The sequence below is a fragment of the Peromyscus maniculatus genome, chromosome 1, assembly GCF_049852395.1.
Source record: "Peromyscus maniculatus bairdii isolate BWxNUB_F1_BW_parent chromosome 1, HU_Pman_BW_mat_3.1, whole genome shotgun sequence".
NCBI classification, from domain to species: domain Eukaryota; kingdom Metazoa; phylum Chordata; class Mammalia; order Rodentia; family Cricetidae; genus Peromyscus; species Peromyscus maniculatus.
Genome location: NC_134852.1, coordinates 144666363 through 144678919, shown reverse-complemented (window position 1 = coordinate 144678919; position 12557 = coordinate 144666363). Strand labels below are relative to the sequence as shown.

The 12557-nt window shown below is 48.3% G+C and overlaps 1 protein-coding gene across 1 annotated transcript in view; it reads left to right on the top strand.

Moving 5' to 3' along the window:
* Window positions 1-5215: 5215 nt before the first annotated feature.
* Window positions 5216-12557, top strand: part of Adam12 (ADAM metallopeptidase domain 12) — a 317008-nt gene continuing 309666 nt past the window's right edge. Inside the window, exon 1 of the mRNA XM_042285092.2 lies at window positions 5216-5675. Within this exon, the coding sequence (XP_042141026.2) occupies window positions 5585-5675 (91 nt within the window). The 5' untranslated portion in view covers window positions 5216-5584. The remainder of the gene's footprint in view (window positions 5676-12557) is intronic.

Sequence of the window (12557 nt, the reverse complement as noted above, 5' to 3'; positions counted from 1 at the left end):
GGGGCCCCAGATAAGCATGTCTAGCAGGATGCAGAATAGAGAGAAATGAAGCTCAGACTTGGGATCCAGGAAATGGGCTGAAATACCTTTTGTGAGGTCCAGGCTCTCTGTCTCTGTCTCTCTGTCTCTGTCTCTCTCTGTCTGTCTCTGTCTCTGTCTCTCTCTCTGTCTCTGTGTGTATGTGTGTGTGTGTGTGTGTGTGTGTGTGTGTGTGTGTGCCACAAGCAAAACCATGCAGGAATAGTCTGGGGGCCACCCAGAGAAACAGGGTACCCAGAACTGCCAGTAGTGCTTCCCACTTCCGAAGTGGAAACTAGCCTAAGCTCCACAGAGCAGTTAGTGGTCTTTGCTGCAGAGATCCCAGCACGCAACAGGGCAACTTTAGGTCTCCACTGGCCTTGCAGAGACCCTTCTCGGGGCTCTGGGACCACATTTGACTGCTTGTTTGAGAGAAATCAGGACTCTGGGACAGACCCAGAGGACAACAACAAACCTGACTGCAGAGCGGGAGAATGGGGCTCAAGAGGCATGTTAAAGAAATTGGGTTTGATTTGCCTGATAGTAAGGGTGGGGTGGGAACTGAAGTCAGGCATGGAATAAGAGGCCTATCCAGTTTTTGTCTAGTTTCAAGAGCAGGGAATAAGAAGCAGCCATTCTAATTGGCCACCAGATAGATCAGGTAAGGAAGGACTTTCATCACAAGTATGAAGCTTGGCCTTCCCTGAAGTACCCCGGGGAGGAAACCTGCTGGAGACCAGACATGGAGACCCTGACTTATTCCCAAAATACTTTGAAGTTTTCCTTAGTCCCAATAAACTCCAGCCCCCCTGGCCTTCAAGGAGCCAATGCTACCTTTTGAGGAACATATGAACTCATATTCAGTGCTCAAGAACAAGGGAGATACCCTTGGAGGAGATGCAGTCAGAAGTCCTGGAAGCTAGAAACAAATACAGGCATGGATATTTGCATCAGGAAATGAGTGGTTTTTATTGTGATGTAACAGGTTACTTACATACCCCTGCTCCCACCAAAGAATTAGATGGTTCAAAACAAAGCTCATTATCTCACGGGCATCCTGTGTGTCAGGAATTTGAAGGCAGCTTAGCTGAGGCTCTACTTTGGGTCTTTTCCTAAGGTTGCAGTCAAATGCTATCCTGAGTCACTGCCGCCTAAAAGCGTGATAGAGACTGGACCAGCCATTTAGGGAATAACTCATTCATACCAACCACACTTAGATCCTGGCTCCTGACTGCAGTCTTCCTCCATGGTGCTGCTTGAGTATCTGCGAGATGGGTCTGTATTCCCTTAGGCTGAGTCAAGACAGACTTAGGATTCACACACTTCAGCGGAGCATGTCACCAAGGCCAAAGGGGCTGCTTGGCTCATCCTGAATAAAGGAATGAGTATCAAAACATTTGGATCATTCTTGTGAGCCCATCTCCTTTTGTGGATAGATATCCTGTTTGCCTTTCTACTGATTTTTTTTTTTTTTTTTTTTGCAAGGCGGAGAGTGGGAGACTCAAGGCTTTCTCAGCAACTGACATCCATTCTACTAGGTGACTCTATGTGAGGATTTCCAACTGGCAGGTGACACAAAAATACAAATGGTGTGCCCTTTCCTTCTGAGCATCCATAAGTGCCCCTCCACCCTCTACCTCATTATTGAATCTGTATGGTAATGGACTTGGTGGTGGGAGGTGGAGTGGGGGGAGAGTTGCATCTGCCTGGAAGAGACTCCCTGGGGACAGGATTCTGTGTGTGTAAAGACATCTGAGACAAGAAGCATAGGAAAATGGATGGTGTTTGCTACAGGCTGAGAGGAGCAGGAATTTCAGTCTAAGAGATGGAATTAACAAGATTTCCAAGAATCTCAATCGGGGCCATTGTGTTTGTTTACTTTTGCAGCAAGCTTTGGGAACTGTGCTGGGAGAGAGAAAAGCTGTTTTGTGAGCTGTCTCGAGTTCCATCAATAGGTCAAGCTGCCCACACTGGAGAGGCTGCCTGTAAAATCTCAGCCGAGGAAAATTTGCCTCCGTGTTTCCTCTCCCGGTACTCAATGGGAATTGAGCTAACTGCAAGCTTGGGTAAGAACTAAGTGCCCCCTGTTCATTGTGAATGCCCAGGCTGTTAGACAAAAATAGCACACAGGAAACAGTATCGCAAAGGTCAATTCTTCTAGAAAGGAAGGGACAACACGCCATCTATCTGAAATTTTAATGAGCAGATCCTGGCCTCTGACCCCACACCATTACCTAACAATCCAGTATTGAATGCCATGTCGGCCTCCATTTCCTGTGAATGAGGAGGCAGAATTCCCATCCGAAGGCAGACCATCTGCCGGACGCCAGCTTCGCTCTCTGCCTAGCTGGCTGTGGTTGATGTACGTGTAGTTTTTATGGATGGAGTGGCAGCCAGGCCCACGCTTCACAGCCATGGTGAATCAAAAGGCTGAGGAGGCAGGACTTGTGGCTAGAATTTTCTGTTTCCTCTTCTAAGTGGCTGTTGGGTTTCATTCAGTCCAACACCAAAGACAGTCTTGGGGCACATTTGGCCTTTTGGAGACAGCTTTGCAACCTCTACACTTAAAAGAATAAGCTTATTATTATTCTTTCTTACAGTAAAGAGCAACCGCAGAGTACTAAACAGCGAAAAGAAATGGATATTGAGTGTACAAAGCCCCCAGCACACATGAATAAACCATTTCTGTGATCAGTGGTTTGGGCTAACAGCTGCTTCCATCCTAAACCCATTGTGTCAAAGGAAATAATTTCCAAGCCTTTTGCTTGGTGTTTCTGATCTTCTAGAGAACAGCAGTCTTGGAATTACATAAACCTGTCCTTCTGGATCTGTCTCAGCAGAACCCCAATGTAAAAGGCCAAGGGACAGATGTCTTTCCTAAGCACCCTGGGGAGCAGTTGGGTGGGAAGTCTTTGCATCAGATCCTCAGTGCTCAATACCTAAGAGGTGTGGCTTAGCCTAAACTAAGAGGGAAGGTTGGAACTCAGGGCCAAAGACATAGGTTGCACCTAAGACAGGTCGGAGGCTGGGTTCCTCACTGTGTGGCTGTGGGAAGGCCGCTTGGTGCTTCGGTGTTCTGTGGTTTCTTCATCTGGACATTAAAGTGATATGATGTAGGTGACACCCTCTATCAGATCATGTGAAGACCATATGTCATACATAATAATGCAGTAATCTAATTATCATTTAGGTTATCGTGCACACACTGCCCAATCATGATGGTTTACTGGATTATACTCTTAAGATTGAAAAGCCGGCTAGGCGTGGTGGTACACACCTTTAGCCCCAGCACTTGGAAGACGGAGGTAGCAGATCCTGGTGATCTATATAGTGTGGTCTATATAGTGAGTTCCAAGACAGCCATGGGGCTATAGAGAGAGACATTCTCAACAGAACAAAAAGACAGAAAAGCCTTTGGAGGTAAGAGGCATTTCACTATGGCTTGATTTCCTCAGTCCCTAATGTAACATTGTTCATTCTGATTAAGCGAGTGAACAAGGACATACATACAAGCCGCCTAGGAGCAAGGCTGATTTCAAATGGTCCCTGTTCCCAGGCTGTGTTTCCAACTTGAGTATGAAGCCTCTCACTCTTTAAGGTCCTGTGTGCTATAGTGAAGTGAGAGAATGCTGTGGACCACTGCTGGCCGGAGGCAGCTGGTGAGTAATGCTACTTTCCAGGGAGATGGTAAGGAATCCAGCCTTCTCCAACCCCCTTCCTCTCATACTGGGAACCTGTTCCAGAACAGGAGAGGTTGTAGGATCAGAACAGAATCTCTACGGCTGGCTTGAGTCTCAGCTACAGTATAATCTTGCTGGAGCTTTGAAAACGGCCAGGTTCTGAGTTCGCTGGCCTGGACAGTTCTAAGAGGTCTCCATGTTAGGAACCAGAGCGGCCATCGTTCTCCATACATCTTGCTGCTTCTGTTGCCTGGCCCCTGCTGCTTCTCACATAGTTCTCAGGAGGAAAACTGTGAGGCAGAAAGGGGAGGGGGAGGCACAGCTACAGCCCTGACTTGAGGTGAGACCCTCCAAGCCTTTGTTGGAACTTGCCTAGCTGTGCTGTGGAGCAAGAGCTCATTCTAAAGATGTAAGGAAATGCCTAGCAATTGGCATTTTTCTCTCCTAGCTGTGCTGTGGGGGAGCATCTCATTCTGAAGATGTAAAGGGATGCCTAGCAATTGGCATTTTTCTTTCCCCTGACCTTCTTCTTCTTCTTCTTCTTCTTCTTCTTCTTCTTCTTCTTCTTCTTCTTCTTCTTCTTCTTCTTCTTCTTCTTCTTCTTCTTCGTCTTCTTCTTCTTCTTCTTCTTCTTCTTCTTCTTCTTCTTCTTTTCTTTCTCTTCTCTTCTCTTCTCTTCTCTTCTCTTCTCTTCTCTTCTCTTCTCTTCTCTTCTCTTCTCTTCTCTTCTCTTCTCTTCTCTTCTCTTCTCTTCTCTTCTCTCTCTCTCTCTCTCTCTCTCTCTCTCTCTCTCTCTCTCTCTCTCTCTCCCTCTCGGCAGAATCTCACTTTGTAGCCCAGGCTGACGCAGAACTCACGGTGTAGCCCCTTGTTAGCCTCAAACTTACAGTAACCCTCCTGCCTCAGGCTCCCAAATATTAAGGGAGCGAATCATTATGGGTGGTTGGAATCTGCATGTCTAACCAGCCCCGTAAGATCAGTGAAGTTGGAAAATATCTGGACCTTTTCCTGGGTCTAGACGACAGAAAGGAAACTTCAGTCAATCTATCAGCGTCAAAAACAGCATTGCATCGAAAGCGCCGTGCCTAAATGCCTGGTGCTGTAAATTCAATCTTATTCCTCAGATGTGAGGTGCGGGTTTGGGGCCTTGGGAGGCAGCAGTCAGCCTGCCTGGCTGTGCACCATATCCCAGACCTGTTCCTCGTGTCCCGCCGGTTCCCGGCTAGCCAGCAGCTAGCAGCCCAGTCATCCTTTCCAGCCTCAGTCTGGAAAGCTGGACCCCGCCGCCGCGTGTGCTCTTGGCTGCCGGCCCCCGGGCCCCACGGCCACATCATCCTGAGGCTGGGAAGTGTGAGTTCCCGCGCCGTCGTCGCCACGGAACCCAGTCTATGCGGGCGGCCCTCACTCAGTGTCCGGGGGGCATCCTGCATCCAGCCGCCCCCGGGAGTGGGCGGGACCCGGGCGGGCGGGGACCCCGGAGCGGTCTCTAGGACCCGCGGGACGCCGCAGGCGGGCGGGGTGCGGGGGAGACGCTAATTTGTTCCGTGGTAATGAGAACGGCGACTGCTGGCCGCGGATCCATTGCACAGGCCCGCCCTCAGATCGCTGGTCCCCGGCGCCAACTCGGACAGGCTGCTCATTTATTGCAACGGTCAAGGGCGGCTCGTGCCAGAGTAGCGCGCGCGCGCACGCACACACACGGGGAGGGGAGAAAGTTTTTTTTTGAAAAATGAAAGGCTAGACTCTCTGCTCTGCGGCCGGGGCGCTGCGCGAGGGGGTCGCGGCAGACTCGGGGCAGTAGGACGTCCCGCGGCTCTGCGCCCGCGTGGGATGCTGCAGCGCTGGCTGCTGGGCCCCCGAAGCAGCTGCACGCCAGGCCGGCGACAATGGCAGAGCGCCCGCCGCGGCGCGCGCCCCCCGCCCGCGCCCTCCTGCTGGCCCTGGCCGGGGCCCTGCTGGCGCCCCATGCGGCCCGAGGTAAGTCACCCGTGCAGGCGGCTGCCCGCGCGTCCCTTCCCCGCCACCTCGAGCCAGTCTGGGGTCTCCGCGTGCCACAGCCGCGGGGAGAGGAGACGCACCGGGGCGCATCTGCGGAACCCCCGGGCTCGCGCTCCCAGCGTCTCGACACCCGTCCCCTGCCAGGTGCCCACTCTGGGGGTTGGGGATGTGCGTGTGTGGAGAAGACACTTGGCTCGGGGCCTTGAAGCAACTAACGTCTGGACGAAAAGGCACAGCTTCCCCTCTTGGAGTGACATTTGCTCCTAAGGCTCTCTCAGTGTCTTGACAGTTACACGTGTCGCCTGAGCGGGTGTGTGTGGGGTCGTTTTACTGATCCGGTGGGTTAGCAAGTTCCTCCACCAGCTTCGGAGTCAACCCCCCACGAGGTTTTCTTTCCACCACCGCCTTGACGTAGTTGGGGTACGCACGGTGGCCACGCAGATGCACACCCCGCCCCCCGCCCCCTCCACACACAGGTGTACCTGCAGCGCTCTTTACTTTTTTGTTTTAATTGACTTCCTTGCCTATGTCATCCCTTACCGATCTCCCGCTGCACTCCCTAATTGTCAGTAGTGATCAAACTTTAACAGAACACTTTTCCCATCTCACTCATCGTTGGTGATAAATAATCGCTTACATCAAGACCTCGTGTAGAGCGAGAACCCACTTCGGAGTTAAACGAAAGTGCATACATTAAAGGCGTTTTCACAGACTTGTATTTTCCTGAGTTGAATCTTCTTAAAGCCTGGGCACCTGTGGATTCTGTTTGCATAATGAGAACTCACAGCAGGTGCCTTTTTAAAATTCGGGAGCTTCCCTGGCCACCATCGCGGCTGGCTCCCTTCTGCCGCTAGGGGCGCTGTTCACCAATGAATAATTCGCCTTGGCCGCCGACTGGTATTTCTGTGATCCTATGTAACAGGCATTTAGTTTTCAGCAACTAGCCCTCCACCGTCCAGGATTTCCAACACGAAACGTTTTATTTCTCAGTTGTCACCGTTAACTCTCCACCCCAGCATGTCTGTCATTATGTGACCAAATCCTAGCTCCCATAAATATCTACGCAGCAATATAGACCAACCTGGCAAATTGGTGATTAAAAGATTGCACACACCAAGGTAGTATCTGTGAAAAAGGCAACAACACTGAAGACTGTTTAGAGAACTCTCTGGGACCTGCGCATGAAAACGCAGTCAAAGGTGTTTTTGGAAGAGTTTTGTACAAACTGAATCCTTTGAAGGTTTTATAGCAAATGTACTTTAGAAACATGTAAACTAAGTTTCAAAGTATGCCTGAGGTGGTCCTGAACTTGGCACATGCCTCACACACATAAACAGAAGTCCAAGCACAGCTGATATTTTTTAGAGACAAATGTTTATTAAATAAAGCTAATAGTTGGGGAATTATTGGGGGGTGGTATTTACTACTTCATGGCTGCAGTCTTGGTAGACAGAGCCCTGCCTTAGGATAAAGACAGCTTCAGCAAGGCATTCAGGCCAACACACATTTAGTGGCTTAAGTATTGTGGTTTAATATTCCAAGTTCAGGGCATGTTTACACTTAGAGTCTCAGGATCAAATCTCAGTCCGTGCCCCAAACCGTGTCACTGAAGATGTTTAAAATGCAAACCCACGAAGCATTTATGCATGTTGGCAGAAGAGGGGAATCATTACTTTTTGAGGGCTGAGCATATCCTGAGTGTGACCATAGCCTTCTTCATTACCCCAAGCCCCAGCACGGCTCAGCCCAAACATGTCCAAAACAGAGTCCTGGATCCCAAGCTCCCCACTCCCCGCAATCTTCTTCACTATAGGAGTGCTATCTGCTGCCTTCTCCCCGTGCCTCATGCTGACACATCACCCCTGAGTCTCCCGTCACAACATAAGCCACCAACTTCGAGGGTGTGTTCCCATCTCCACATCTCCTTCCCCTTTAGTGCACCTTTCCATCCAGGCTGCCATCATTACCCCATCCCTCTCTAGATGATTACTTGCATCACGGCAGCTCTTGACTTGTAGGCTTGGTGTTCCTCTTGTCCTCACCTGGGCTGCTCTCTCCAACACTGTCGCCAGTCTTAGTCCAGTCCATCCTGAATCAGACCATGTGAGTTTCCTCTCCTTGGTGACATCTTTCCTTGAACCTTCATGTTACTTGTGTGTTCGTGTATGTGTATGAGACTTTATGGGTTGGGGGGTACATGTAGAGGACAGAAGACAGTCTCCAGTGTCAGTCCTCAGGTACCACTCACTTTTCTTTTTAAACCCCTCAGGTACCACAGTGTCTCTCACTGGCTGGAATGCATCAAGTAGGGGTGACTGGTTGACCAGTAAGTCATAGGGAACTACCCATCACTTCCTCTTAGCCATGGGATTGCAAGTGTGCACCATCAAGCCAGACTTTTTGTGTAAATTTGGGGACTTGAACTCAGGTCCTCATGGTTGCACAGCAAACAATTTCCCAATTGAGCTATCTCCCCAGCCCCATGAACTGGTTATTTTTTAGGAACATGATCCAGCAATTGCTCCAGGGCTATCCTTAACCAAGAGCCTGGGAAGTTCTCTCACATCCTTCCCATATTGCCTCACTTCTTTTCTTCAAACATAACTTTTTCTCCCTTCCTTAAAAAAAATGTGATGTACATGTTCCAGAAACTTCTGAGGAAGAGTATTTGGGTGTTACACATTTTGAAAAAAGTTTTATGTGTATGGATATTTTGCTTGCATATATGTCTGCTCTGTGTGTGTGCTTTGTGTTATGTCTGCAGAGGCCAGAAGAAGGCACCAGATCCCCTAGAACTGGATTCTACTGATGTTTGTGAGCTGCAGTGTAGGTGCTGGGAACTGAACCTGAGTCCTGTGGAAGAGCAGCCAGTGCTCTTAACTGCTGAGCCATCTCTCCAGCCCAAGATAGTTCTTTGATAACTGTGAATGTATGAAGACTGCTTTTAGTTGCAAATAACAGAAACCATGATTTCAGGGTGGGTTTTTTGTTGTTGTTGTTGTTGTTGTTGTTTGTTTGTTTGTTTTTTTAAACAGGGAAAGCCACTATGAAGTGAACAGTACAGGCATGATTTTATAGGTGTTGCAGGCCAGGGCTACAATCAGGGACACCACACATTCTTTGTATCTGCTCTTCTTAGATGTTACTGCTGTACTTACACTTACTGCCTTTTGGTCTCACCCTGGCTGCATTACCTGCATTGTTCTCATACCTGCATTCTAGGCAGCAATAGAGAAAAAGAGGCAAAAGGGAAAGACTACAATACCCCCCTTTTTTCAGGAAAATAATATTTTGATAAGCCTTTTAGCAGATTCACAGACCTCACTGGCAGTTTATGACTGTGTGTGTGTGTGTGTGTGTGTGTGTGTGTGTGTGTGTGTGTGTGTGTGGTGTGTGTGTGGTGTGTGTGGTGTGTGTGTGGTGTGTGGTGTGTGTGTGTGTGTGTGGTGTGTGTGTGTGTGTGTGTGTGTGTGTGTGTGTGTGTTTACACGTATAAAATTATTGCCACACTTGACATACATTTCCTTCCTTCCACTGATATTTGGCTCTACTTGGCATCTATTCCTTCCTTGTGGAAACAAATTTTATTTTTAAAAGAGAAATGAGGGTAAATAATCTAAAGAAGCTGAGCACATTTCTTCCCCATAGAGATGTGTTCTCGTTCTCTCTCTCTCTCTCTCTCTCTCTCTCTCTCTCTCTCTCTCTCTCTCTCATGCATACACACATACATATACATTTGTGTGTATGAATATGATACAGTATATATTATGTATATGTGTGTATACATGTATCTATATAGACATGCAAGGTATGGCCAATATTCCAGACTTTTTTCTTTGTGTGTGTTCTCCATTCCATCCTCGATTGCTGGTTTGGTAGAAGTCATATGTCCTTGTTTTCAATAAAGAATTTCTTTTTCTGTCTCTATGCCCACTTCTGCTTGAGAACATGAGAAGTTAATAGCATGATCATTGTTCATCTTTTAAGTATATTTATTTTATTATCTTTTCTTTCTAACTGTAATTTTAACATTTTGTGTGGCATGCTTTAGTGATTTTTTTTATTTATTCCTTTTAGCTCTGAAGACACCATTGGTTGGTAGCACTCTTTTTGTTCACCTCAGGGTCACTGTGAATTTTGAGATTCTTCTCTTCCCACTTCGGAAGAATCTCTGACTTTCTCCAAACATCTGATTTTGGGTTCACTCTTGCCATTTAGTAACGGGATTCTGAGCTGATTGGAAGTTCCATGTGCTTCCACAGATGGGTTTATCCATGGGGAAGGAGGCTACATTGGGGGACCTCCATATAGTATTGATTCTAGCATAAGTGTTGTTTTCCTTTGGGCTTATCAGTTTCTTGATTTTTTTTTTTTAAATCCCCCTATCTCCTGCTGGAGGTTTTAGCCTGGCCCCAAGGCCTTGGAGTGCAGCAGGACAGGGTTGAAGAGGATGCCATGTTCTCATATCACCTTTGTTTCTATTTCATGTTTCTGTCTTTAATTCAGTACTTTGTGACCTCTCCTCTCTAGGGTCTGTCTGAGGTGTGGATGGGAGTGCTCTTGAGCTCAGAAGTTCTTGTGCTGCTGTGTCTCCCAGATGCATCCTTGTGTCCTGGGACTGGGGAGGCAGGCAGCGGCCATGCCAGCTTTCAAGCCAACTTAGAGCTTTGAATTCTCATTTTCCAGGCCCATGAGAGGTGCACAGGCCCCTTCCAGGGCTTTGCATGTCCTTTTTGCCTCTAATGGCTTTCCTATTCTCTAGGGAGGTTGTGTTTGCTCCATCTCCCTCTCTCCCTCCTTAACCCCCCCCCCGCCCCTTCCTTTCCCTCTGGAGTGGTGCTAATGATGTGCGTTAGTTGCTTTTCCATTGCTATGATAAAACACTATGACCAAAGCAACTTATAGAAAAAAATAATGTATGGGGCTTATAGTCCCAGAAGTTACTCCATAATGGAGAAGCAAAGGCACCAGGCATAGTGGCGTGATCAGGAAGCTGGGGCTCACACCCTAAACTGCAAAAAGGAAGCAGAGACAGCAAACTAGAAATGGTGGGAGTCCCTAGACTCTCAAATCCCACCCCCAATAACATGTACCCACCAGCAAGGCCACACCTCCTTAGCAGATAGAACAGCTCCACCAGCTGGGGGCCAAATGCCCAAAACTATGGGGGAAGTTTTTCATTCAAACCACCACAGGACAGGGCCCACACAGCACACTCTTATGCCCAAGCTTGGCCCAGAGCTGCACGTCTTCTTACTCTTGTGTTGCTGAAGAATTTCTCTCCAGCTCCCAATGCCAAGTCCCGCCAGTCCCAGAGCCCACTTATAAAATAAACACACAGACTCTTACATTATTTAAACTGTTTGGCCATTAGCTCAGGCCTATCATTGTCTACCTCTTACTCTTATATTTAGCCCATTTCTATTAATCTTTACTTTGCCATGTAACCGGCGCTTTACATCTTTCTTGTCCCGGCGGCAGCTCCAGGCAGTCTCCTTTCCTTCCTCCTTCCTCAGTTCTCCTCTCTGTTAGTCCTGCCTATACTTCCTGTCTGGCTATTAGCCAATCAGTGTTTATTTACACATAGCGATATCCACAGCAGTCTTGCTATTATTCATGTCTCGTGGTTATTGTTGCTGTTAGGATAAGCGCTGTGTTACTGTAGTTTCGAGGGGGAACACGGGGAAGCACCTGTGCCTCTGCCATGCCCAACTAGAAGGCAGCCATGCCTTTATTAGCACAGTTGACATTCTCTTCCCCACACTGTCGTTAGGCTCCTTCTCTTCCTTCCTTGTGGAAACAAACATTAAATCCATTTTAAAATGTTTTAAAACTTTCTTTTCAAAAATCTACGAAAACTCAAAGTCAACATACACCTAATTAGACAAATGTTGCAGCTGTGGAAATTGCACACAAAAATATTTTCAAGGACGGAAGCGCCTGTCATTTAAAAAAGCTAAGTAGATTTCTTCCTGCCCTAGATGGTGCTGTGAGGAGCTCATGACAGCTGAAAAAAAAAATTTTTTTTAAAGCTCTGTTGTTCCCACTATGTCTCTGATTTCCAAAGATAGGTTTGATAAGTGTTTTTGAATATGTGTTTGGAGGCACATGGATAGCCCAATAACCCTCAGCCCTGCACCCCACATAACCCCACAACCCTCAGCCTGTACCCCACATGGCCCCACAACCCTCAGCCTGTACCCCACATGGCCCTACTACCCTCAGCCTGCACCCCACATGCCCCACTACCCTCAGCCTGTACCCCACATGACCCCACAGCCTTCAGCCTGTACCCCACATAACCCCACAACCCTCAGCCTGTACCCCACATGGCCCCACAACCCTCAGTTTGTACCCCACATAACCCCACAGCCTTCAGCCTGCATCCCACACAACCCCACAACCCAAGCCTGCACCCCACATGGCCCCACAACCCTCAGTTTGTACCTCACATGACCCCACAGCCTTCAGCCTGCACCCCACATGCCCCACTACCCTCAGCCTGTACCCCACATGACCCCACAGCCTTCAGCCTGTACCCCACATGACCCCACAGCCTTCAGCCTGCACCCCACATGACCCCACAGCCCTCAGTCTGCACTCCACAGAGCAGGGTTAAACAATTCTGGATGTCAGGACTGAGAAGTGAGGTGGACATAGTCTAGATAGAAGGTTTTGTATTCCACATAGCTGTTTTGTTCTATATGTACAGTTAATATTTTACTAAACCCAGAATTTTTATACTAGCATGTAGATATCAAAAAACCACTGAGGGTACTGGAGCTAGGCACCATGCCAAGATCTCAGGCAGCACCAGGGAGAGAATCCTGCAGCTTGTCCTGTTCCTGCCCTCTTCCCACA